We start from the raw sequence: 27,485 nt of genomic DNA, 5'->3' as shown, positions 1-27,485 counted from the left end.
TGTAGCCGGGCTTAAGGGAAAAGGGGTGGACTTTTGGGAGTTTATAAGACAGCTGGACTTTGTTGGTATGGTGGAGACTTGGATAAGGGAGGATGAGGGGGAAGTTTGGATAAGGAATCTATCTTCTGAGTTCGACTGGCACGTGCAATATGCGGTGAGAGAGAGAGCAGAGCAGAGGTAGGAGAAGTGGGGGAATAATTATTGGAAACAAAAAAGGTGTAATGATGACGGAGGAGATCGACGACGATAGGAGAGGCTTGGTGAAGTAGAAGAGACGAGGAAGTGATTTCAAGTGGACAATTACTACGGTCAACGCTAAGGATGGTCCCGAGGAATTTAAGGAAGACATAGCTATTCCGGAGCAGCAGCGTCCGGAAGAGCTGATGATAATTGGAGGGGACTTTAACGTCTGGACTGGAGAATAAGGGGGGTGTACAGGGATGGGATAGTAGAAGGAAGAAGGTCTAAGGACAAAAAGGTCAGCAAGGAAGAAGCGTGTTTGTTAGAATGGGTAGAGGAAGGGGGATGGTGTCTGGCCAATGGTACAAAGCAGGGAGATGAAGAGGGAGAATTCACGTACGTAGGGGCGAGAGAAGCGTCGGTTATAAATTATTTGTTAGTTAACACAGAAGGGTGGGACTTAGAGGAATTTGAGGTCAAGAGCAGGATAGAATCAGACCATATGCCTTTGGTGAGTGTATGGACGTCGAAAGAAGGCCTGAAGGGGGAGTGGAGAAAGGAGGAAAGAAGACAGGCAGAGAGGATAATACAGTGCTGGGACGAAGAGAGCACAAGAATCTTCACTGGAAGAACGGAGGAGATTAGTCTGTCTGAAGGGGGTTTGCTGGAGAAATGGGAGGAACTAAGAGGTAAGGTGAGTAAGGCGGTAGTAGAGAAGAAGGTCAGATGGAGAAAAAGGCAACTAGGTTACAAGAAATGGTGGGACAGAGAGTGCACCAGAAAGAAAAGAAAGGCAGAAAGAAAGCTAAAGAGGTGGAGGAAAGGGGGTGGAAGCAAGGAAGCGGCGTTGCAGGTGAAAAGGGAGTTAGCGGAGCTCTGTGAGAAGAAGAGAGAAGAGTGGAGTAAAAGGGAAATAGAGAAGTTGAATGAAATTAGGACGGAGACAGAAGTCTGGAAATATATCAGCAAGGAAAGGAAAGTCAAGGACAAGGTGAGTGAAGAGATATCCATGGAGGGTTGGAGGCAGCATTTTATGGGTGTGTTAGAGGGAACAGATGAAAGGATTTTAGGGGAAAAAAGGAGAGGGGGTGACGATGAGGAGGACCTCACGGACGAAGAAATCGAAAAACAGATAAGGAGATTGAGGAGGGAAAAAGCGGCGGGGCCGGATGGCATAAGGAGTGAGGCTTGGAAGTTCTGCAGGGGACAGGTGAGAGAAAAGCTGAAGGAGGTGATCAAGGGGGTGTGGAGAGGTGAAGGTTGGCCGGATTCGTGGAAGGAGGAAGTAATCTCCCCGCTGTATAAAAAGGAGAATAAACAATCCCCCTCTAATTATAGGGAAATTACTCTACTAAATACGGCCTATAAGATCTATGCGGTGCTGGCGGAGAGATTGATGAAGGATGTGGTGGAAAAGCAGATTCTTCCGGAGACCCAAGCTGGCTTCCGGAAGGGAAGAGGTGTAATGTATAACATCTTCATCCTGAACCACCTGGTCGACAGAGAGCTGAATGGTGTTAGAAAGAAAGTGAATGCCTTCTTTATTGATTTAAAGGAGGCCTTTGACAGGGTGGACAGGAGTGTGTTATGGAGGGTGATGGACAAGAGAGGGGTAAGGAGAGGACTAACGGAGAGAGTGAAGCAAGTTTACCAGGAGACCCGTAACAAGGTTAGGGTGGGGAACAGGGAGTCAAGCTCCTTTTGGACGACAAAGGGAGTGAGACAAGAACCTTTGTCCTTTGTCCTTTGAGTCCGCTGCTGTTCTCCATCTTTATATCAGATCTGGAGGAGGAGTTGGCCAGGTGGTTTGTAGGAGGCATGAGAATTGGGCAGGGCAGGATTTGGACACTGGCCTATGCGGATGATATAGTTCTGCTGGCCAGAGAGGAGGAGGCGCTAGAGGAGATGATTAAGAGGCTGGAGAAGTACTTGAGAAAGAGGAAGCTGGAATTGAACGTGGGAAAATCCAAGATCCTGAAATTCAGAAGAGGAGGGGGTGTGGAAAGAGAAAAACTGGTATTGGAAAGGCCAAAAAATTCAAAAGGTGAAGGAGTTTGAATACCTGGGCTTCATACTGCAGAGAAATGGAGGTCATACAAAGCATATTAGGGAGAGGGTAAGAAGAACAACGTTAGTGATGAAGAAGACATGGAGCTTGGGAGAAAAAAAGTTTGCAAACGATTGGGGAAAGAGGATGATGTTGTTCGACAGCTTAGTAGGTAGCGTGATGGTATATGGGGCAGAAGTGTGGGGTTGGTTAGAGCATGGTAAGGATAAGAACAGCCAAGCTGGCGGTGAACTTTGAAGAAAAGGCAAGACAAGGATATGGTCGGAGAAGATGGGTGGTGGAATGTATTAAGGAAAGAGAGGGAAGAGGAAAATTGACAAGAGGGAGGTCGGAGAGAGAGGAATACTTAAGTAGGTGTGGAGTACAAGAGGCGGATCTGGAACAATAGAGAGAACGGGGAAGGTGTGTGGCAGAAGAGCTAAGTAGTAAAGACAGAAGGCGACAAAGGGAAGAGCAAGAGATACTAATTGAGGGGGCCAGATACAATAAATGATACAGGAGGAATCAAGGTGGCTGGGCTCCCAGAGTACTTGAGGAGGAAAGGGGAGAGTGGTAGTCATAAAAGGAAGGCGAGGGCTAGATGCGGGAATGAGGAGTTAGGAAACAAGTACTGGTTGCGAGAGGAGGAAAGGAATTGTAACATACGTGGCAGGGAAGAGGGTACTCTGGAACATCTGATGGAACGGTGCGTATGGAAAAGTACTAGCAGAGTAGTGTTGGATGATATAATAGGCGAGAAGGAGACAGAAGGAGGTTACAGATGGCTTAAGGAGTGGGAGGATAAAAGAAAAGAGGAGAGTAGGAACAGAAGGGTTGCTCAGAGTCAAGTAGGACAGGGGGTTAGGTTAGGTCGGAGGAGTGTGAGTGTGTGTGTGAAGGCGTCCCCCGCAGGAAAGTCTAACCAAGTTTCCGCGAAGGGGGGGAGGGTTCAGTATGTGAAGGGTCGCCTATGGCCAGGTCGGGTAGAGTAAGAGAAGCTTTGTAAAGGGTTGGGTACGTCCCTACAAAAGGCCATTTCTGTAATTTTTTGGAATTGGGAATAAACCATATGTTGTGCCGCCAATGGGGATGTGCCGACACAAGGTTCTTTTGAGATTTCGGGTCGGAGAATCAATGTAACACCAAGTATAATAAACTGGAGTATATTTCCCTTTCACAAGTTTATTACAGTTTCCTCAGTTTAATCCCGGTATTCGCGTAACAGAAAATACGTGCGTACGATCAAATCTCTGAATCGTCACTCACCGACGACTGCCCGCCGATTGTCGGAATCGGCGGTACTTGTCCACGCCTGTTGCTAACTCAGGGGTTCCCGAGTTAGCGTAAGATCTACGCGGTCAGCGTTTCCGGTCGCGTCAAATTGCATCGGACGATCGATTGTCGGTCTTTTTTCGGCGGGTACGGAATTCACGTCTGTCGCTAGGGTCGGATTACCGGTAATCCGGCCCTCGGTGTTGCCAAATGCGATGTGCGTTGTGAGCTCACAACACATACTACCACTATGAGAGTATATAATTATACATGGCCATATATAAGCATATATGATTATATACTCGGAAAAAAATATCTCTTATTTGTTCATATTAGTAAATATATAATTATATATGGTCATATAAGAAATGGAAATATAATCTTGAACAATATTATATGGCTAAACCTCTTTAAGTATAACTTTATATAGTCATATATGGTTTTATATACTAGTATATTATCATGCGTGATCATGTAAAAGTATATTTATAAGGTTAAAAATAATTATATATGAATATATACTCTATAATAGATCTATCTATATAAATTTGTATAACTGTTATAAATATTTTTCTAGTATATTATTTTACTTGACAATATCAAATTAATATGAAATATATTATTTCTAGTTTTAGTTTACACAATTGCGTTTTAAGACCAACAAAGTCCATATTGGCACTGCCAATTAAAAAAACTAAAACATGTATTTAATAATAATTGATATTGTAAAATATTATTAAGCATCAAAATCCGCTTCGACTGAAAACGGCACTTCTCATTGCTTATGTTGTTTTAAGTTTTCTTTTTTTTCTAATTTTGCATAAAATACTTAATTTTTTTAATTGATATATTAATTTTTATTAAATATTTTCGTAAACAGTGAAATTACCAGTAATAATTCGTAAAAAAAACTGTTATACAAGGTGTTTGAAAAATCGCCTACTCCACTTCGGGAGGTGATTCGGGACCCAAAAACAAGCAAAAAAGTTCATACAAACATAGGTCCGGAAATGAGCCGTTTCCGAGTTATAGCCACTTTTATATTCAAAAACCGTAATTTAGAATCTGCTTGGCATCCTTCTTTCTTAATTATTTCTTAAATTAAAAATTTTAATTTTTAAATATTTTTAATTTTTTTAATTTTAATTTTTTTATTTTTTTTCAATTTTTCAATATTTGTAAATACGATTACATTATTTTTAAAAGAAATCAGTTGTTTTCACGGCTACTTGAAATCAGTTGTTTTCACGCTTATTCAAAATCAGTAAGTAAATCACGGCTTTTCAATAAGTTTTAAATTATTATTTAACAACACCTTACTTTTAAGTTGTATCTAATCTTTCCGTATTCATCAATGGATCGTTTAAGTTTTAATGAATTAGCTGATATGCATCTTATGTATGGTCTTGCTCAAAGTAATGCTGCTGTATGAAGTCAACGTATAAAGAGAGAGAGAGATCGTGTCAGTGCAGCCATCTATGGCGTTCACATTGCGATAGGTCGAAATGCGCGAACACTCATGCGCGAAATAGGTCCCGACCGCGTAGTAACCCAGGCGTTCGAGAACGGCCGGGCGCGGGCTTCCCGCGCGCTTGCGTGCGCATGTTGGGAGGGGCGCGCAGCCCGGGCGAGCGAGCATTCGTCTTCCGGACATCGTTCGTGATACATACGTTGTAATAAGTTCGAGTCAAATACGTTATTGCGTCATCTTTTAGTAGGAAGAGTGAGAGAATTCTATATCAGGGATCTCAGGGGGGGTGAGGGGCGGGGGGAAGGACTCGCGGCCGCGGGGTCTGCCGGGCGGGGGGGGGACTCTAGTGCCGCCGTCCTCCGAGGAGGTGCGGCGGGGGGGGGGGTGGTCTGCGTTTCCACCATATGGTGGGGAGGTGGGGGGGGAGGTAAGGGGTGATCTGCGTTCCTAGCATAGGGTTGGGGAGGGGGGGAGGGGGGGTGGATCAGGCGAGCGCGTCGGGACATGTTCGATAAACAAATGCCGCCTCGCGTCGATGTTCGGCCGATAGTATTTATAAACAGATGTCATTTCACACTCTTCAAATGCGAGCGAGCGCCTATGGCAGGCGGCTATAATTTACGACCTGCGACTAGCGTGACACCGCGGTCCTTTTCACTTTTCTTCGTAGGAAGTGCCGCTTATCGGTGTTTTGCGGTGCCATTCGGCTATGGCGTCGCGCGTTACAAAGGCGAGCGCTGATGACATGCAGCTAGATTTTATAAACACTAGACGGCATAAGCGCGGCAACGCGACTCAATTTCTATGGGTATCGACGAACGTCGATGAGAGAATTTATAAACGAATATCATCTCGCACTGCGGATGCGAGCATCGATGGTCGCGCGACGTAGGTACTCGACCAAAATTTTATGCGACTTAATCGTCGCGATCTCTCCTCTTTATTTTTCTGTCTAGGAAGAGCCGCTTATCGGTGTTTCGCGGCGCCATTCGGCTATGGCGTCGCGCGTTACAAAGGCGAGCGCCGATGACAGGCTGCTAGATTTTACAAACACTAGACGGGATAAGCGTGGCAACGCGACTCAATTTCTATGGGTATCGACGAACGTCGATGACAGAATTTATAAACGAATATCATCTCGCACTGCGGATGCGAGCATCGATGGTCGCGCGACGTACGTACTCAACCAAAAATTTTATGACTTAACCGTCGCGGGTTACAAAGACGAGCGCCGATGACAGGCTGCTAGATTTTATAAACACTAGACAGCAATGCGACTCAATTTCTATGGGTGATATTGTTTCTCTGCAGTGTATGCACACCATGCACTAAAACAGAAGAAACGATACGCGATGCTCTAGTTGGAACGAGAGGAAAAGGCAATAGAAAAAGTATATAAGAAAGAATGAAGCAAGTCAAAATCGCAGTCTGTGATTTGAAAGTCTACGCGTCGGTACATCGATTGGAAAAAAGTATAGCGAGATGACAATAATTCAGATATGGATCGCGAGTTAACGGACGACAGCGACTATTTTAGTGACGAAGACGACACTCATGAAGAAGTCATCGATAGAATAGTGCTGCGTTGGGAAATCGTCGAACTAAATCTACGTGTGAGACACTGTGTAATTTATTTTTATTATTCAACGGGTGGTACACTTGCACTATGTGCTCCATGCATGATTACTCTATGGGACCTTAATTTCGGCATGTACGCTCGCCTAAAACACTTCGTTGAGAGACGCGGAACGACGCATGGCCGGTATTGTTCAAGATGTCGCGAATCATTATATATGATATTTCCACGTAATATGTGCCCGATTTGTACACGATAAAAAAACGAGTCGTTATCGATACCTCTTCTCCATATGACTGGGATTCTATCGTGAGAAAAAAAGTATATCGACGGCTGCGGGACGAGTGCGTTAGCGAGGAAGAATCACGTGTAGCTCGCTGTACTGACGTTGTGCCTATTGTTGACTATCGCTATTGGGCGTCTAAATTTTGTGAACAGCTCTATGATTGTGAAGCAACATACATTAAGATTCATACAGGTATTGGGAAATACGTCGAATTGGTGGTGATGAACAATTCGATACGTTTGTATATGTACCCTTACCCTTATCTCAATAATCCTAATCATCTATTGATGCTTCAAAAAACCTATGAACGTGACTTTGATAATCGTGATAATTGGGAGCATAATGTCCCTTACTTCTTGCCTCATTTTGTTATGTCTGACTACTATCGCATTCAAAGTGGCAAACGATATTGTTCAGCGTGCGATCGAATTACATGCAAGTGCTCCATCGAAGAATGTGACGTTATTTAAAAAAAACAATATTAAAAAACAAAAACATGGAACATCTCGATAAAACGGAACGCGACCTGGTGGAAGGATCCAACCAAATCGCTACCTTGGGCGAATATCTTGCATGGGAACAGCGATGCGAGAAGTTTATTGAGCAGCTCGAAGAAGACTGTTGTTCCAAACGTCCGCGGCTCTCAGACGGCTCTCAGACTGTCGGAAACAGATCATCTTTAGTGGCAAAAATCGCGCGACTCGATGGTGCGAAGACTCTATTACAGAGACGGTTCGTACATATCGGTGGTAGTGGTGGTGGTGAGCATGCGGCGGGCAGTAGTAGTAGTGGTAACGAAAACGCGGAAAGACTCGTGTGGCAAGAGATTGATGCTGCGTTCGAATGGCGTGTATTGACCGGTGCAGTGATAAATATCAATTACATCGAACCGCGAAAATTTATCGAAGATGCCGAAGTCATCGTGCTCGATCGTGTGCAAAACGTCATGCAAACACACGCAAGTGTAAAGATAAACACCGTGTTCAACGGCGAGTTTGTGACGGGTGACAAACGTGACAATAAAAGTTTCAGCACGAGTAACTTTGAACTCTTTCGTTCGTCCGAACGGTCCGATCTGCGCGAGTGGTACAAGCTACACGTTATCGAGCCCACATTAGCGAAACTCGAGGATTTCCAGGAACGCGATAGCGGATGAGCTTTATCGCGTATACTCAATTTGACAGTGAACGTGAACAAGTACAATCCTTTGCGCGCGGGATGTTACATCAATTTGCCGAAAAAAATTAAATTGAAAAAAGCTGTGATCAACGTGCAATCTATGGACAATGCGTGCTTTGCGTGGTCAGTGGTCGCCGCGCTGTATCCTGTCAAGGTCAATAATAATCGGGAATCCTCGTACCCTGATTACAAAAATATATTAAATTTACAAGACATTAAGTTTCCAATGACTTTGAAACAAATTAAAAATTTTGAAAATCACAACAATATATCCATCAATGTGTATACCATCGAGGGAGAGGAAACGCCAACCGTTCTCCCGATACGGCTCACCGACCGGAAGAGAGAAAAGCATGTAAATCTGCTGTACGTGCAGGACCCGCGAGACGACGTGGGACATTTCGCGTGGATAAAAAATCTATCCCGCCTTGTGAGCTCGCAATTGAGCATGCATCATGGTCGGAAATATTTTTGCGATCGGTGAGTACCTATACTCCTATTAATAAAATTATAAAATATTGTATTGTTATATAAAAATTTACAAAATTGTGTTTTTCTTTTTGCAGATGTTTACATTATTTTCATTCGAGCGAGAAATTGGAAGCCCACGGTGTAGACTGCCGAGAGATAAACAACTGTTCCATCCGACTACCGAGCGAGGACGACAAGTGGCTGAGTTTCAAGAATCACAGCAGGAAGGAACGACTTCCATATGTCGTGTACGCCGACCTGGAATGTACCCTCGAGAAGACGGATGCGGATCCGACAACGTCCACGTTCAAGTCTCAACATCATCGGGTATTTAGTATAGGATATTACGTGCGGTGCTCGTACGACGACTCGTTATCCGCGTATCGATTTCGTCGCGTAAGGATTGCGTCGCGTGGTTCGCCGAGGAACTAAGACGTTTAGCACACGACGTAAAGAACATCTTGTCCGATAATATACCCATGGTGGATTTCACGCGAGACGAGTGGAAAAAGTTTAACAGCGCAACGCACTGTCACGTGTGCGAAAAACCGTTCGAGCCAGACGACGTGCGAGTACGCGATCACTGTCACTTGACCGGCAATTATCGAGGTCCCGCGCATTCTAATTGTAACTTAAATTATAAAAATTCTCACTTCATTCCCATAGTATTTCATAATTTATCGGGTTATGATTCTCATTTTATTATAAAAGAAATTGCCACCGCGTACGAAGGACATGTAGACTTACTCCCAATCACGAAGGAAAAATACATTTCGTTTACGAAGAACGTAAAAAGCACTGAAGATAAAGACAACCAAAATTGCATCAAATTAAGATTCATCGACTCGTACAAATTTCTTAGCACGAGTCTCGAAAAATTAGCATCTTTCCTCGATAAGGATAAGTTAAAAATTATACGTTCAAAATTTACCGCGTTATCCGACCAAGATTTCGAATTATTGACGCGAAAAGGTGTCTTTCCGTACGAGTACATTGACTGCGTCGAAAAGTTGGAGGATACGTGTTTACCATCGCGCGACTCGTTTTACAGTTTATTGACAGGCGACACCGTATCCGAGAGCGATTACGCGCACGCCGTCAACGTCTGGCAGCGGTTCTCCATTCAAACGCTCGGTGACTACAGCGATCTGTATCTAAAGATCGATGTCTTGCTGTTGGCCGATATCTTTGAAAATTTTCGCGATAGCTGCGTCGCGAGTTATGGACTCGATCCGGCGTATTATTACACTCTACCGGGGTTTACGTGGAACGCTATGTTGAAGCATACGGGTATCAATTTCGAACTGCTCACGGACATTGACATGATCATGTTCATCGAACGCGGTATTCGCGGCGGTTTGAGTCAATGTTCAAACAGATACGCGGTGGCCAATAACAGGTACATGCAATTTTATGATACATCGAAACCATCGTCGTACCTGATGTATTTCGACGTAAACAACTTGTACGGCTGGGCAATGTGCCAACCATTGCCATATGCAGATTTCCGATGGGTCGAAGACGTCTCGAATTTCGAGTTTAGCGCGATCGCTTTGGATTCGCCCACGGGTTACATTCTCGAAGTCGATCTAGAGTATCCGCCGAATAAACACGACGCGCACGCCGACTTACCGTTCTGTCCGACGCGCGATAAACCACCCGGCAAACGGCAGGACAAACTTCTCGCCACGCTGTACGATAAGAAGCGTTATGTCATACAGTACGGCAACCTACAGCAATGCACGCGCCACGGTCTTCGCATCACAAAAATTCATCGCGTATTACAATTCGCTCAATCTCCATGGCTTCGCAATTACATCGAACTTAATACAAAATTTAGAACACAGGCCAAAAACGATTTTGAGAAAAATCTGTATAAATTGATGAACAACGCGGTTTTTGGGAAAACGATGGAGAACGTTCGAAATCACGTTGATGTAAAATTATTATCAAAGTGGAAAGGTAGATACGGCGCGGAGGCACTGATCTCGAAACCAAATTTTCACAGCAGGGGCGTTTTTTCGGAAAATCTGATAGCCGTTGAACTGCGAAAACTCGAGGTTAAATTTGACAAACCTATTTACGTCGGCATGTGCATTCTCGACATATCGAAAGTCTGTTTGTACAAATTTCATCACGAGTACATGTCTCCCCTGTATCGCGACAAGTGTAGAATTATGTACACCGATACGGACAGTCTGATATATCACGTAGAATGCGAGGATGTGTACAAGAACATGAAACGCGATATCGCTAAATTCGACACGAGCGATTACGCGATCAACAACGCGTACGGTATCCCACTCGCCAATAAAAAAATTCCGGGCTTGATGAAAGATGAAAACAACGGTGCGATTATGACCGAATTCGTCGGACTCAGGGCTAAGATGTATGCCTTGCGAGTGGACGGTAAGAAAGACTGTAAAAAAGCGAAAGGTGTTAAGAGCAACGTCGTAGCCAGGTCAATAACGTTCGACGATTACACGAGGTGTCTGCGAGACGAAATTGAAATGAAGCGACGGCAGGCTTGCATAAGGTCCGAAAAACACGAGGTGTACACTGTGTCCGAAACAAAAATCGCTCTGAGTCCGTACGACGACAAGCGATACATTATACCTAATTCGACCGATACGTTACCGTGGGGACATTATCAAATACCTTTGTAACGTGTGTATAAAATGTATAACGTATGTATTGTATAACGTATGTATAGTATAACGTATGAATTATATGTAGTAACGTATTGTGAGTATTATATTACAGTATTGGAAAGAATATTAATTAATAAATAAATATATTGCACACATATGTGTATTTCAAACATTTACATGTATTACATATTGCATATTTTTATGTTATGAATAAAAAAAAGTTTGCACAAAATTAAATAACATTATCCTTGGATATCCATGAGTTGTGCGATCCATCGAATCCCAGCCATTTAACGTAAACCTCGTCGCCCCTCCTGCGCAATACTTTCTCCACGAGATGCACGTCCGGATAAGTCGCGCGATGCAACTCGTGTTCGTAGAACCCTCCAGAGACGGATTTTCCACGATAGTCCTCGAGTAGATAGGTTACGGGATTGGTACGCTGCACTTTAACGATCTTAAACACCTCGGTGGTCCAATTCGGCGTGTAACCTTTCTCGAAAATCGTCTTGTATTTGCTGACGCGTACCGAGTCGCCCGCTTTGAATTTTGCCGGACCCGCGATTTTTATCGCGCTGTATACGGTAGCCAAGAGTTTTTCGGCGATCGCGGGGGTAACGTCGACGGGTCGCATGCCGATGGTTCGATGCTTGCGCGCGTTGTAATCCGATACGAGTCGCGGCAAGGCGTCGACCCACTTGTAATTTCCATTGAGCGTAAACATCTTCCACATGTCGTTCTTGAGCGTGCGATTGAATCGTTCGACGACCGATGCCTTCAATACCGAATATGTGGAATAATGATTGATGCCATGTTTCTTCACGAGACGTTGCACGTCGGCGTTGTAAAATTCCTTCCCCATATCGGTTTGTAGGTTACTAGGGCACCTCCCGCTGTGTCGAATGATCTCTGCGACAGCGTTAGCTGTTTTGCTTCCGCCTTTACCCTTGAGTGGCGCGGCCCACGCGTGCTTGCTCAACACATCGATGACGGTAAGTATGTAGTGGTAGCCTCCGTTGAAACGTGAGTACGGACGCATCTCGACGATGTCAGCCTGCCACAGGTCATCGTACCCCCGCACTATGACGTGTCTTCGGGGAAAATTTCTTCTCGCCGGAGCGTGCAGTTCCTCGACGAGTCGTTGCTTCTCGATATTTTTACGTCCGTCGGATTTTAGCGATGTCATGTTTTTTTTGTTGTCGTTTATAACTTCTCGTTAGCCGTTTGTCAGCCGTTTAATTCCATTCGTCGTCGTCGTCGACGTTCTCTAGCCGTTTGTAGCCTTTCCTGTCTCCGCGTAGTTCGCAGCTGTTTCTAAATCGCTCGTAATCGTTTTTAAGCTGTTTTTGAACCGTTCGACAACCGTCCGACGACCGTTCTCGAACCGTTAAACAGCCGTCCGACAACCGTTCTCGAATCGTTCGTTGCTGTTCCTTGCCGTCGTTAATCAACCGTTGCTTCTCTTCACTCGTCGCCTTTCGATAATCGTTTCTGCTGTACCGTTTGTCCATTGTTGTTGTTGTTGTTGTTGTTGTTGTTGTTGGTTGTCGCGTCTGATTCAACGATATTCGCACGTCGAAGCTTGTTTATCGCAGTTTGTAACGCTTGCAGATCCTTCTCGAACGCAGTCAGCTTCTCGTCTGATTCTTTTCGTTGATTGCTCAACATTTTAAAGAATTGATCAACGTACAGTTTGTTAACCGCGTCACCGTCAGTCTCAGGTTGCGTTACGCGACAAATCTTGCGCGACTTTGCGTCAAAGTCCGTGGCAGCGCGGCACAGAGCGTTATTGCGCACGAAATTTCTCATTAATCCGCTCCACCGATGGTACGAAATGGCATTCGTCGCGTCTCCGCTGTGTTCGAACAATCCAAATTTGTTGATCGGCATTTCGACGCTGATTGAACGGATCGCCGTCGCATGGTTTAATTTATAATAAGCCCGGCTTCGCGAAGTTCCTCGATGATCGACATGATCTCGTTGTCGTGGGCATTGTTGCCGGCGTGGCGCGAAGCGTCGAGCAATCGCAGACGATCCACCAGCTCGTTGGGGTCGTCCCAATGCACGTAGTCAATCTTATTGTCGGTTAGCGTCATCGCGCGAGACATGGATAACCCCTTTCCGGATTTTTTCTTCTTGGATTCGATCAACATCAACGGTGCGATTACCCGTGTATACTTGTATCCCACGTTGCCCTTTAGTCGCTTGTTAGGATCGTGTTGGAATTTATGAGCACTCGTTGCCAACAGTATGCTCTTGTACTTTTGCATATCGTCTTCCGTGTAGATATCGTCGTCGGGTATTCTCTTGAAGATTAACTCGTAAATACCGAGTGTGCCGGCGTATCGTACGCCGTCGATATAAATTTTATCCGCTTTGTCCACGTCAAAACGTTTATTACCGAGCATCAATTCATTATTGCCGAGATAAACGCCGTATGCTATGTCAATCGTTGGATAGGCGCCCAAAACAGACGCGATGTAAATTCGGCTCAGTGGACCCAAGTGATCTTCCAACGATTCTATAAACCATTGTCGACCCTCCGACGTTTTCAACCGTTTATGAACGGTTTTCCTGATCGAGTCGTCCGTGGTTTCAAAAACATTCGCGGTTTCAAGAAATTCGGGACTTGTACGTTGCACGGTTTGCGTCGGTGTAGAGGTTATCGGTGTAGAGGTTATCGGTGTAGAGGTTATCGGTAGTACTGTCGACTGATTAGATTTACGCGGTGTCAATGAAAGATCCGACCAGGAGTCTAATCGTTTCTTCTTTCTCTTCGGTGTAGCATCCTTCTCCTCCTCCTGCCCGCGCTGTTGAACGGATAGCGGTTCGATTTTCGCGTCAGCGTCGCTCTCCGTCGGCTCCTCTTTTTTCACCGCGATCAAGCTCGAGTTGTCAACGATCTTTTTCAACGGCCCGATGAGAGGTTTAAAGTGCGTGTCCAACTCAATGTCCTTCTCGATCTTACCGGTCTTCAAAGCGCGAAGTTTTTTGCGAATCGAATCACTCGTCTTCGCAATCTCTTTTACGACCTTCTCGCGTTCGCTAATATTCTCGCTCCCGTCGATCGCGGCCATCGCGGAAAAAAGCAGAGTGTCGATCTCTCTCTCTGTAACGCTAACGTTTCACTTCCGACGAGGTATCGGCAACGACTGATCGCTTCTGCGGTATCGCGAACACGTTAAATCCTTTTCTGTATCGACCGTTCGAAAGCGCGCTGTCCTTGTCTATCACTACGAATCCGTACTTTTGTTGCCAACAATCGTGGCACAACGAACAAAATTCGTCGTACGGCATGTCGGTATTTACGTGATCGTTGTAGACGTGTTTCAAATTGGTCCCATCCTGTTTGAACAGGATCAGCAGATTCGCGTTGTCGCGTATCAGATGTTTAGGTATTCTCGCGTACGTCTGACAGAGATAGAAGGAGTCGACGCTCGAGTGCCTGCCCATTGAGAAATACTCTCTCACCGCGTCTTGCTTATCGCACGCCACGTCATCGAAGACGAAGATCGAGTTTGGACGCGCGTCGCTCGGTGGAATGACGTCACTGTTATTGGAGAACGTAAAGTAGCCAATTTCGTCGATCGATGTCAACAAATTCTCCAAATATCAATATTTCGGCTGTTGCAACGATTTCGAGTATACGTACACGTTTTCGAAACGTACGCCGTGCGGACTTTCCAGCAAGCTTATCAAGACGTTGGTTTTACCGCAATTCGAGGGTCCGCAAATGATCGCGCGTATAGTAGTCGGTAACATCGTACCGTGCTTGCGTTTCTCCACGTTGCCCCCCATCGACCGTAATCTATCGTCGCAATTGGTCACGCGAATCGCCAACGGTTGTCGCACGAATCTCATTTCTTTCCACACTGCCGACTCTCTGGCTGACTCGAACGCCTATTTATAGGCAAGCGGAACCGCGAATCGTTCAGTAGCAAAGATGTTCGTCGTACTGTCGAGACCTTCCGATATTCGCGGTTTGAGCGCCGAACAGCTGCAATTTGTGCCGAAAGCCGTTCTGTTGCAAACGTGCGGCAATCACGTCCACTACGTGTGGGACAATCTTCCGGAACATATAAAGGCGGATTTGGAGGTTCAAGCATATCGTCGCTGTTACGAACATTACAATCAACCGTGGCAGCGAACGCACATCGACGGTCCCGCGCCAATGATAAAGGATTGCGGCGAATGTCAACGAAAAAAAATGGTGAAGGCCTTTTAAATCGCGCGATAAACGCACTTTCGTTCGAATTACACATTCCCAGCTATCAATTTTGCGGTCCGGGAACTCGTTTACAAGAACGATTGGCGAGAGGCGATCAAGGTATTAATCCATTGGACGCGGCGTGTCGCGACATAGCCTATTCGCGTAACCGCGATCTCACCGAGAGACACGCGGCGGACGAGATACTCGCTGCGGAAGCGCGAAAACGCATTACCGCGAGAGATTCGACTCTCGGGGAGAGAGCTGCCGCTACAGCCGTCTGGGCGACCATGAAGGCTAAGACGAAGCTCGGAATGGGCTTGACAACGAAAAAATCGAAAACGGTGAAGAAAAAAAAGCTAACGAATAAACGGATACTTCCGACAACGAAACGAGGCGGTGTATTGCCGATTCTACCGTTGTTGGGAGTTCTCGGTTCTCTGGCCGGCGGAGTCGTAAAGGCCGTGAACGATAACAAAGCCGTGCGGCGTCAGCTGGAAGAGATGCAATCGCGTCGTGGAAGGTCGCGGACTTTATCTCGCTCCGTACAAATATGGACGAGGGCTGTATCTCGGCCCGCACAAACGCGGGCGAGGAGTAGCGTTGAAAATAAAAAAAAAAAAAACGTCGAAAAGACGTTAAATATGCCCGCGGGTATTACGACTAACGTACAATTGAATCGACTGGCAAGGCGTATGCGCGTACCGTTCTTCAGAGGTGTCTTCATGCGTGATTCGTTACCGATCGGCGGTGTACGTCGAAACGAGAACGGTATCGTGAATTTGGACGATGCAGCGGGTCCCGGTACTCATTGGGTAGCGTACGCGAAGAGGAAAGATCGAGTCGTATATTTCGACAGTTTCGGCAATCTTCGACCGCCGAAAGAATTGGTGCGATATTTCGGGCCGAGCGTGACGAAGATCGAGTACAATTGCACGTCTTATCAGCGATACGATCAGAACATCTGTGGACAATTGTGCCTGCGATTTCTCCGGACGATCGACGCTAATTTAAAGCCCGACGGTGCGCCGTGGTGACTCAGTATTCGTTAACGGTTTTCGCCGACATGTCTATAACGTTCACGCTGACGGGGAAGAGCAGCATCCTCGCGGAGCACTATTTTCCCGCCGTGGATCTGAGCGACGGTGACTACGAGCTCGGTCTATCGTGTTTTGAGACTTATCACACGATTCCGAACGTGAATTCTTCGAACAATAAATTTTATTTCGACGAGGATGACACGGAAATTACGATTCCCGAGGGATCGTACGAGATACGAGCCATACATGAGTTTTTGAAACGCGAAATTTCACGAAAACGCCCGCGACGCGTAAATCGTTCCAACGATGATCGTACGTCGGTCGCGAATATCGCGCGAGAGGCGACCGCTCGCGCGAACGGCTACGAAGACGAGGCTGCGGAATACCCGATAGTGCTCCGCGCAAATTACAATACGATGAAGAGCGAGATCAAGTGCGCTTTCAGAGTGAACTTTAACAAACCGAACAACGTTGGATCGCTGCTGGGATTCTCGTCGAAGCGTATATTGCGGCCGAGACAGTGGCACGAATCGGACGCGTCGATTAATATTATCAACGTAAACATTATCCGCGTGGAGTGCAACGTGACCGCGGGTGCGTACAGCAACGGCAAACGTGTTCACACGATACACGAATTTTCACCGAGCGTACCACCGGGATATAAGATATCGGAAACGCCGGCGCACACAGATCATTTACCTGCCGATCATCGCGCAAAGCGTTACGGATCTAACGATACGCGTCACGGATCAAGACGGACGATTGCTCGATTTTCGAGGAGAAGAGATCACCGTCAGATTGCACGTACGATGACTACAGCGATAACGCGCGACGTGTGACATGCTCGTGTTGAATGACTCGGAGCGTGCGACGGATAAGAATATCTTTACGACTGCGACGATCGACGATATCATCAAATCGACATTCGGTAGCGTTAAAACAGAGACGAAAACAGAGACGAGAAAGAAACTCAACGCATTGAACGTTAAATTTTTACAATCTCTGGGATTCGCGGTACGAAACATCTGAACGATGACTGAAATTCTTAACATCGGAGGCGAGCCGGTCTTTGACGATCGCATCGTCAAGATCGAGACTCACTCGTACAACCCGTACGCCAACACAACGTTCGAGTATAGCGACGAGATACGAATACCTATACAACAACAGGATCTGTATACGTTGCCGTGCGAAAGTTTTCTCTACGTCGAAGGAACATTGACGGTGACCAGAGCAGCCGGCCAAGCCGATAACGTGGTATTGGGGAATAATTGCGTCGCGTTCCTGTTCGATGAAATTCGATACGAGCTCGACGGTGTGGAGATTGATCACTGCAGAAACGTAGGAATAACCAGCACGCTCAAGAACTACGTTACGGTATCGTCCGACAGAAGCGTGATCCTGCGAAACGCGGGCTGGGAACCGCATAATAACGCGAGCGGATACTTCAATTTCTGCGTACCGCTCAACTTGTTACTGGGATTTTGCGAGGATTACAAACGCGTGGTGATCAACGCTCGTCACGAATTAATCTTGATACGATCGCGCACCGACAACAATTGTCTGTTGGGAAGTCTCGCGTTGGAGCCTACTGTCAAACTACTCAAGATACAGTGGCGAATGCCTCACGTGGTATTGAGCGAGGTCAACAAGCTGTCGATGCTGCGCGCCTTGGAAAACGGACGATATCTAAGTATGGGTTTCCGTTCGTGGGATCTGTACGAGTATCCCCTGTTGCAGAACACGACCAAGCACTCGTGGGCCATTAAGACCGCGACTCAGCTCGAGAAACCGTGATACGTCGTCTTCGCTCTGCAAACGGGTCGGAAGAACGTCATGTCCGCGGACACGAGCCAATTCGACGACTGCAAATTGACCAACGTGAAACTCTACCTAAACTCGGAAGTCTATCCGTACGACGATTTGAATTTGGACTTTGGTAAACACAGATGGGCGATTCTGTACGATATGTACGCGCGTTTCTGCAAGGGCTATTACGGATACGAATATCTCGAGCCGAGTCTCACCGTTTCAACTTTTCTACGTAACGGCCCGTTCGTGATCATCGATTGCTCTCGACAAAACGAATCCGTCAAAAACGCCACCGTGGATGTCAGACTAGAATTCGATTGCATGGAGAACGTACCGCCGAATACCTCCGCGTACTGTCTCATCATACACGGTCGCGTGATCGAGTACAATCCGTTGACCAACGTAGTGCGCAAAATAGTCTGAGTGTTCGCGGCAACGTCGACGAAAATTTTTTCTCTCTTTAACTCCCGATACAAATTTATGAGAGGGGAAAAAGAGGGGAGCAGGATATAAAAATCAGAATGTCGCGAAACGCGCGTCATTCCTCTCGATTCACGCATCGAAGAAAGAGAGATATTTCTTCATGTTTGCACCAACGTTCGTCGACCTGCAAGGTTTCGTCGTCGGGATGAAATTTGTCGTCAAGGAGGTGGCGGTGCTGAGAAATAGGGCCGTTCTGGCGCATTACATCTTTACATGCCCCATGCCGTGGAATCTCCTCACAAAATCCGACAAATCGTGCGCTTCCTGGTTGATTCGCAATCACCATGGATTACGATGGGAAGACGGAAACGTGTCGTACAGCAAGGTGAAGCGTTTAATTACATCAGCGGTGCTCGGTGAGGAAGAGGACAACGACGACGACGACGAGATGCCGACTTTCGTGTACGTCAAGGGATGCCAGAAACGAGAATGGCTGGTAGATCTGCTTGAGAGTAAAGCGAGAAAAAACCTAAACATCGAGACTCTGGATGCGGATTACGAAGATATCGAATCTTTAAATAATCTAGATGTTACCAATACTGTGCGATGTGGAAAACACATTAAAAATTGCGCATTGCAAAATGTATTAAAAATATTTAACTGGTGGTCGCGACGCCAGAGAGAATTGTCATCTTTTTAAAAAATAAATTTTATACGTATGTGTAAATTTTTCAATGTTTTATTTTTTTTCCTTTTAGTCGATAGTGTACAAAATTAAAGAATAAGTAGGTGTACGTGACGAATTCTAACTCGAGAGCTTCGAGGAGGGGGAATGGGGTATCAGTTTTAGACGAACATGTCTGAACATGTTTCGCGGTTGATGTCATGCGGAAGGGAGAGGGGGATATACGCCTTAATAAAGAAAAAACATCCTACCTTAGTCCCCTCTCCTAAAATTCAGAGCGCTGATTGCGCGTTACAGAAACATTAATTTCCCCCTCCTTCATCATAGTTTTGGAAGGGTTATAGTGGGTGCTGTCGCGTATACTCGATTAATTTTATACGACTAGTCTCGTATCGGCTGCTTGTGCGCACGGTCCGCTTCTCATAACCGAGAGAAAAAATGTATTCCGTTGGAGGAAGCAACGGCGGCAACAGCGGCAGTAGACGTATGAATTATTACGTGCCGATTCCCGATGTTGAAACTCCAACGTGTGAAAACAAGTAAGTTTTGTATAATTTATAAAGCTTTATATTTTTTTTATATCTTTTTTTGCGAATTGTATTATTTTGAAAGTAATCTCATTATTTTTTTCTACAGCATTTCGTTGGATCGTCGCGCGGTTCGTATACTCAGCAGACGATACGCGCTGACAGCTACGGAATACAAATTCCTCGAAATTGGTATCAACGTGGGTCCACCGAGCTACGTGGAGATCGCCGTTGGAGATCCTCGCCGAGGAAAGGAACTGCTGTTGTCTCTCGAAACGTGGAAGGCACTATACGAGCAACGGCAAAATATTCAGAATTTCTTTCGCAATGACTTCAAAGATATCCATAGTTTTATAAACGTTGGACCGCTAACGGTGAGAGTTTGTACGGTTAATAACATCAAACTCATACGTCTCGAATCTGCAAACGTATGCTTGAGAATGACCGAATCGACGTTGCATCGTATGTTCGATCTCGATCGGTGCATCGATGCGAGATTCGATCATTTGATCAGAATACTTGCGACGGTCGATGCAAAGTTTGCGCAGTTCTCCGATATCGCGTCCACTGTGAAGGATCCCAAGGAAGCGTCGAATGTAATATACGCTAGCGATGCGTTCAATACGAATCAGATCATCGATTGTGAGCTCGAAGCTTTAGTTTTTAGCACGTAAGATATATTATGTAAAAGAAGAGTTAAATAAACAGGCTTTTTTTACACCCTAAATCGAACGATGTATTTTTCTTTTGCGTGCATGTCCTTCCCTATACCTAACTTTTATCATATGTTGTTTACAACGAACATGTTCCGACAGGTTCGATGCGTTATCAGGTCGATCATCGTCCCGATGACGTCAATTTTTTCCTTTGTCTTTTACGTACTGCGTAGATAGATTGTTTAGTCTACGCGATAACCGTCGATGCTCGCATCCGCAGTGCGAGATGATATTCGTTTTATAAATTCTGTCATCGACGTTCGTCGATACCCATAGAAATTGAGTCGCGTTGCCGCGCTTATGCCGTCTAGTGTTTATAAAATCTAGCAGCCTGTCATCGGCGCTCGCCTTCGTAACGCGCGACGCCATAGTCGACTGGCGCCGCGAAACACCGATAAGCGACTCTTCCTATACAGAAAAATAAAGAGGAGAAACCGCGACGGTTAAGTCGCATAAAATTTTGGTCGAGTACCTACGTCGCGCGACCATCGATGCTCGGCCATCCGCAGTGCGAGATGATATTCGTTTATAAATTCTGTCATCGACGTTCGTCGATACCCATAGAAATTGAGTCGCGTTGCCGCGCTTATGCCGTCTAGTGTTTATAAAATCTAGCTGCATGTCATCGGCGCTCGCCTTTGTAACGCGCGACGCCATAGCCGAATGGCGCCGCGAAACACCGATAAGCGGCACTTCCTACGAAGAAAAGTGAAAAGGACCGCGGTGTCACGCTAGTCGCAGGTCGTAAATTATAGCCGCCTGCCATAGGCGCTCGCTCGCATTTGATAAGTGTGAAATGACATCTGTTTATAAATACTATCGGCCAAACATCGACGCGAGGCGGCATTTGTTTATCGAACATGTCCCGACGCGCTCGCTTGATCCACCCTCCCCCTCCCCCTCCCCCCTTCCTCCAACCCTATGCTAGAAACGCAGACCACCCACCACCACCCCCCACCTCCCCACCATATGGTGGGAACGCAGACCACCCCCCCCGCCGCACCTCCTCGGAGGACGGTGGCACTTCCCCCCCCCGCCCGGCAGACCCCGCGGCCGCGAGTCCTTCCCCCCCGCTCCTCCCCCCCCCTCCCCCAACCGTATGCTAGGAACGCAGATCACCCACCACCTCCCCCCCCACCTCCCCACCATATGGTGGGAACGCAGACCACCCCCCCCTCGCCGCACCTCCTCAGAGGACGGCTGCACTAGTCCCCCCCCGCCCGGCAGACCCCGCGGCCGCGAGTCCTTCCCCCCGCCCCTCACCCTCCCTGAGATCCCTGATATAGAATTCTCTCACTCTTCCTACTTCTTTTCGCTGTTAACTTGGAATCGAGTTGTGAGGCACCAGAGATCTGCCTCTCCGTGTGCAGCAAACAATATAACTGTGGATCGTATACGAATCAAATAAAGGACAACTACGATCGTCGCAGAGAGGAAGCCAGTGAGATACGTCCCGGCGAGCCATGACGGCACGTGGAAAGCTCGAGGAAGGCAGCCATTTTCTGGAACGTTCGAGAAAGCCTTTTCGGCATGAGATAAAACGCCCTTTCGAAGTCATGGATAAAAGAGGTTTCGGCTTGGTCCTTTCGACATATCTTCGTTGTGTGAACATCCTATGTGATGTTATCGTCAATCAAAAGGTAATCTGAGGAGAGCTTTACTGACAAGGTGACCAATTGTTTAACAATCTTGAGTAGAGACGTTAGAATTTCTTCTAACGTTACAATGAGGATCCTGATCAAAGGATCCTAAACTTATCTGAGGGTTATCCTTGTTCATCTGAGGAGATATAATAAGTTTCGCGAGTTGAGAGGAAAACATCCTTTCTTATTACAGGATTGTGCACAATTTATTTCGAGTCAATTGTATAACACTGAGCTCAGTCTAAAAGTCCATTAATTAATTAATTCTTCGGTTGCAACCATTTTATTTACCAGGAAAAAACTTTACTTCTTTCTTTTGTGCGATTGATTCATTATAATTGATTATACAATATCTTTTATCGTTCATTACGTTAATTTGCGGACATTCGTTACATTCACTACTAAATTAGAATGTTTTCTTTGCGAAATATATAAATCGTTTCAGGCGTTGTAATCCAATTATCAAATAACCGTTTGCGTGCGTTGCTGTAAAAGCTCTTACTCAATTACTTTATATTATTCTACTAATTATTTTGCGAATTATTAATTATCTAGTATTACGTTTATGCTGTGGTGAATTAATGTGTCAATCAAAGACTGCCTATTACAAGATTTAATTCAGTGAACTCAGTGAGAAACTTATTGCTTATGGTTTTTGTTTTTGCTCATGATGTATAATGCTTTGCCGTGATTAAGACACGAGTTTGGTAATACTCAATCAGTATTAAAATTACAAATAATATTATTTAATAGACAGATGATAGTTATTCATTATTTCAATTAAAAGATTGATGCATTATTTCCAAGATTATACAAATTCTATCTGAATTGATATTCTTGTATTAATTGATTTATGTTTATGTTTCAAACGATCCTTTCTTTAGAGAAGAACAACTAATTCTGAGCTTGACTACGTTAAGAGAAATTATATGAGAACATACTATGACAATTCTTCTTATAATGAAGCTTTTTATATGATAAAGAAATACCTCAGTAAAACTTCAAAGTATATTACGCCATATATTTAAAGAAAGGACTGTTCTATGATAACCATTTGTTTGTTCTTTTATGCATTTGATACATTTATTATCTTCATATTGTATTTTATATTACCAATGTATAATTTTGTTCACGAATACTGGGAAGGTTTTAGGGCAGTTTCCCTTCCCCCATGCAACAAATGTTAGTATTCTTTGTATAGTTCTGCCCAATCTAGACTTTTCTGAATTACATAAATCACGAAACGCAATCTCTCTCTCTCAATAAACGGATTCTTTTTATTTGTTCCTTCCTCATCAAATTCTCGAGATCAGGCTCGTGCGCGAGCTTGTGCAAACAGCTGCCGAGGCAAGAAGATTATACATCCAGTCTTTTCCAAATCGAGATGTACCGGGAATAGCGTCTTTTCGAAATGTAGACAGAAACTTGAGAGAATTTGGTAATTGTAATTTAAAAAAATTGAAAATAAAAATTTACGATTTTTGAACATAAAAGTGGCTATAACTCGGAAACGGCTCATTTCCGGACTTATGTTTGTATGAACTTTTTTGCTTGTTTTTGGGTCCCGAATCACCTCCCGAAGTGGAGTAGGCGATTTTTCGGTCACCCTGTATAATATAAACTGGGCAACAAAATTATCGCAACAAAAATTTACGTCAAAAATTTGCCCAACTTCAAATAAGCATAACTCCGCGAAAAATTGTCATATCTGAAAAATTTTTTTTTTATTCTAAAGGGTGAAGTCTGTACTTTAAGGAACCATAGTCAGATTTTGAATTTAGCCTTCTCCCCTTTCGGCCGTTTTTTCAAAATTAAGGACGTGTTACGTCTCCAAAAAATTGCACTGACACATTCTACGGAGTAAATTTTTTAATTTCCTGCAAATTAAAAAAAAATAAGTGAGTACGATTTTTTTCGCCGAGTTATGGCTTATCAAGGTTACCTATGCATTTTTGTGCATTCAATCATCGCCAACATTAGTATTACTCGATGGACACCACGGGGAGGTTGCTGGTCGGATTTTGCCCATTGTGTGTGTGTGTGTGTGTGTGTGTGTGTGTGTGTGTGTGTGTGTGTGTTAGCAGAGATTTGCACAAACTAATTTTTATTCAAACGAGGCATTGTTACGATTTTGTCTTTTGTTTTCCGAATGAACGATACAATACAGTGATTGCAATACTGTAAAGTTACTTACAGAAGTAATGTACTGTGGAGTTACTTACTTCAGTATTCCAAACTTCACAGTATTGCAGTCATAATCATATCTGACCATATAAACTCTTATCAGGCCAAAGTTCATATATGATAAGATAGCTTCTTATATGAGCATATAACACATTATAAGAGATATTTTTTATATGTCCTTATATAATCTTATATAATCATATATGACCATATAAGATCTTATCCGGCCAAAATTCATATATGAGCATATAAGACCGCTTCTTATATGAACATATAAGACATTATACGAGATTTTTTTTCGGGCAGGAACGTACATATGGACGTTATTTATAATTGTATGTATTGTCACGACTTTTTGCACTCCGAGACCGCTCCGGGACGTGTGCCGGATCAAAAGGACTTAGGAGAGCGTCCTTGATTTCCTTCGCCCAATACTCCCTCGAAGGTTTGCCGTGGTGTGGGTGAGGTGCCGCGCGTATTACATTGCATAAAAAAAACAAAAGAAGGTAATCAAAATGCGGAAACGCGATTAAATACGACCCCTGGAGATCTCGTCGTTGCCTCCCTGGTCCGTCCCTGGGCGCGAAATTCCGCCGATTCCGCGCCTTGTGATGGCGGCGGGGCGCCGCGACGGTGCGGCGAGCCGCAACGTCACAGTATATATGTTCGAGAGCACGCGGTTGCGCGAGATAGCGCGAGGTAACGAGACGACCACAAAAACAAGGAACAAGTACCGAATTGCAAAATAAACAAATATATTTAATAATGTCTAATATGTACAGGTATATACAGTTCTTTCCCTTTTTTCAAAGGAAGCCGTGGAGCGCGCACAGAAGCTACGGCTAGCGATGCGGCGAAAACGTTCTAAACGCGGAACAGCGGTGTGCAAAGCGGAGTACGAAGGCGGGTTTTCTTTGATCTGCGAGCGAAATCGTTTCCGCGGCGCGGCGACGGTCCTTTTAACACCTCCGAGGCGAAACTCCCTCCCTGCAGATTTCCCAGAATTTCGGGAGGGTGATTGGCCGTCGGAGTCCTGCGTCATGGAGCTGACGTCACCGATTTCACGTGGCGACCCGACGGGGTCGTCACCTGTTTTCGAGTGCTTTGTGTATAGCATGGATCGTTCCTTTGTTCTAGCGTTGTTGTTTGACTTTATTATCGATAACAATGTTAAAGTTTCTAGAAAGCTAATCTCGAAAGATCCATGCTATACCGAATATTTCCTTGACAATTCTCATGCGACGATTTTACGCGAACATTAGTCACGTTCACCTTATAAACTATGAGAACGAAATTTATTGCAAGCGTGCATGTGCTGACATGCAGCCGAACGCGACTTTGTCGCGATGCTACGTTTGCGATCTCAAACAATATAACATGTTTTGTTTACGGTTTCAATTCTTTTACTTTTGGCCAAGTTTTGGACGCTTTGGTCCCACTGTGTGCCATTTTGTTTTTTATAAATTCAACCCCGGATTCGTAATTAGCGACCCCAAAAACTGAAAGAAATTGATTTTCAGCCAGATCGAGTGAGTATTTAACGATTTCATCCGCCATATTGAAGCCACCATTTTGTTTTTTACAAATTCAACACCGGATTCGTAATCAGTGACCTCGAAAACATAACCTACCAATTTTTGTGCAATTCTGATGATTCCCCGATTTATGGTTACGTTTTGGCCGAAATTTCCCACTATGTGACATAACAAAACTGTGACTTTGTTTTGACAAACGCTAGATCTACTATCGCCGTCGGTAAACAGGTGCTCGATCTGTCGACACGACCACCTTATATCACATTTTCACGAGTATTTGTTAGTCAAATATCACTAAAACCATATATCCAATCGTGGCTTATTAATCGCAAAACATGATGAATATGCTTTTCGAAGATAAATTACTAAAGACTTCTGACTAGTTTAATAAAAGTCCGCGAGTGGTCACAGATATGATCAGGGTCACAAGTACATGCGTTTTCCTTATTTATGACATTAATCAAACAAAATTAAAAGAAGGTTTCGTATAACTCTGAATCATACTTGATTTGCGATGGCCTCGCCTTCTGCACCGATTCTCGCCATTTCAGCATCCTTACTGCGTGGTCTCAGATAACCCAGAAAAGCGATTCGAAGGTACAGCCATAGTATAAAAGAATTTGTGGCCATCTGCGGAATTGAGGCAGCCATCCAATTGCCAAAAGTAATCGGGTCAGCAGCAGGAAAATTATATTCGTAGATGCCCTTAAAGGCAAGATTCGTTGGTGTACCTACGATTGTTCCGGTGCCTCCAAAAGACGAGGCATAAGCTGCCGCGAATAGATAAGCTTTTGTCAAATTTGTTGGCTTTATATCTCTAAAAAAAGAATTCTTTTTCTACAAAATATACTTTAAAATTATCTTAATATATTAAAATGTAAAAGAATGTAAAAGCTATTAATATATGTATTTTGTACAGCTTTTAAACAGTTGCACAAGTATACAACTTAATTTAATTTAATTTAATACTTTATTTAATTATAGTTAATTTAACTTGATAAATGAATACTTTTTAAAATTAAGGACGTTCATCGGTTATAATCGTAGCCAAAAGTTTCGCGCGCGTTTGGCTGTCTTTCCGTACAGCGCGACCTTCTCTCCACTCCACAATTTTTAGCGTAAACTGTATAGTGTTGCCACTTCTCCATAGTGACACGGCGCGGCGGCGACACGCTTCTAAATACCGTCAGTAAAGAACCTCGGATTACAATTACACATAAAGTGTACCGCTACGTATCCCCATTTTGTAATATGTCATTTCTAATATTATCATGCATCTTATATTAGTTTTTTAGCAAAATACATAACCAATTTCTGCCGCAATAAATTAAAATATCTTTCTAAAACACGCTTTGCCTATTTCTTACGTCAATTAAAATTCGTAACTTTGACATTGAATATCTCGATTTTGGTACAGGCACGATTCTTACAATTGAGGAGGTGTATAGATAACACTGTTATGAGCTGTCACGACTTTTTACACTCCCGGACCGCTCCGGGACGTGTGCCGGATCAAAAGGACTTAGGAGAGCGGGATGGTTGGCCTCTCCAGTGATTTCCTCGCACCTCCGATACTCCAC

General features: G+C 44.6%; 3 protein-coding genes across 3 annotated transcripts in view; 2 read left to right on the top strand and 1 right to left on the bottom strand.

The window, feature by feature from the left end:
• LOC139816425 (protein I'm not dead yet-like) overlaps nt 1-27,148 on the bottom strand; it is a 153,293-nt gene extending 126,145 nt beyond the window's left edge. Inside the window, exons 1-2 of the mRNA XM_071783906.1 lie at nt 27,120-27,148; nt 26,410-26,722 (exon numbers count right to left, since the gene is read on the bottom strand). Of these exons, the coding sequence (XP_071640007.1) occupies nt 26,410-26,722; nt 27,120-27,148 (342 nt within the window). The remainder of the gene's footprint in view (nt 1-26,409; nt 26,723-27,119) is intronic.
• LOC139815576 (uncharacterized) lies at nt 10,505-11,190 on the top strand. Its single transcript, XM_071782581.1, has one exon. The coding sequence runs from the start codon at nt 10,573-10,575 to the stop codon at nt 11,146-11,148; it is 576 nt and encodes a 191-aa protein (XP_071638682.1). The 5' UTR covers nt 10,505-10,572; the 3' UTR covers nt 11,149-11,190.
• LOC139816594 (uncharacterized) lies at nt 19,537-20,706 on the top strand. Its single transcript, XM_071784195.1, has one exon. The coding sequence runs from the start codon at nt 19,812-19,814 to the stop codon at nt 20,499-20,501; it is 690 nt and encodes a 229-aa protein (XP_071640296.1). The 5' UTR covers nt 19,537-19,811; the 3' UTR covers nt 20,502-20,706.
• Nucleotides 27,149-27,485: the final 337 nt, after the last annotated feature.

Source organism: Temnothorax longispinosus, chromosome 7 (genome assembly GCF_030848805.1).
Source record: "Temnothorax longispinosus isolate EJ_2023e chromosome 7, Tlon_JGU_v1, whole genome shotgun sequence".
Classification (NCBI taxonomy): domain Eukaryota; kingdom Metazoa; phylum Arthropoda; class Insecta; order Hymenoptera; family Formicidae; genus Temnothorax; species Temnothorax longispinosus.
Note: the sequence above shows the minus strand (reverse complement) of the source record. Positions and strands in the feature narration are given on the sequence as shown.

Coding starts and splice junctions, on each gene's coding strand:
- LOC139815576 (XM_071782581.1), top strand. CDS start 10,573: ATGTGCATTCTCGACATATCGAAAGTCTGTTTGTACAAATTTCATCAC.
- LOC139816594 (XM_071784195.1), top strand. CDS start 19,812: ATGTTGAAACTCCAACGTGTGAAAACAAGTAAGTTTTGTATAATTTAT.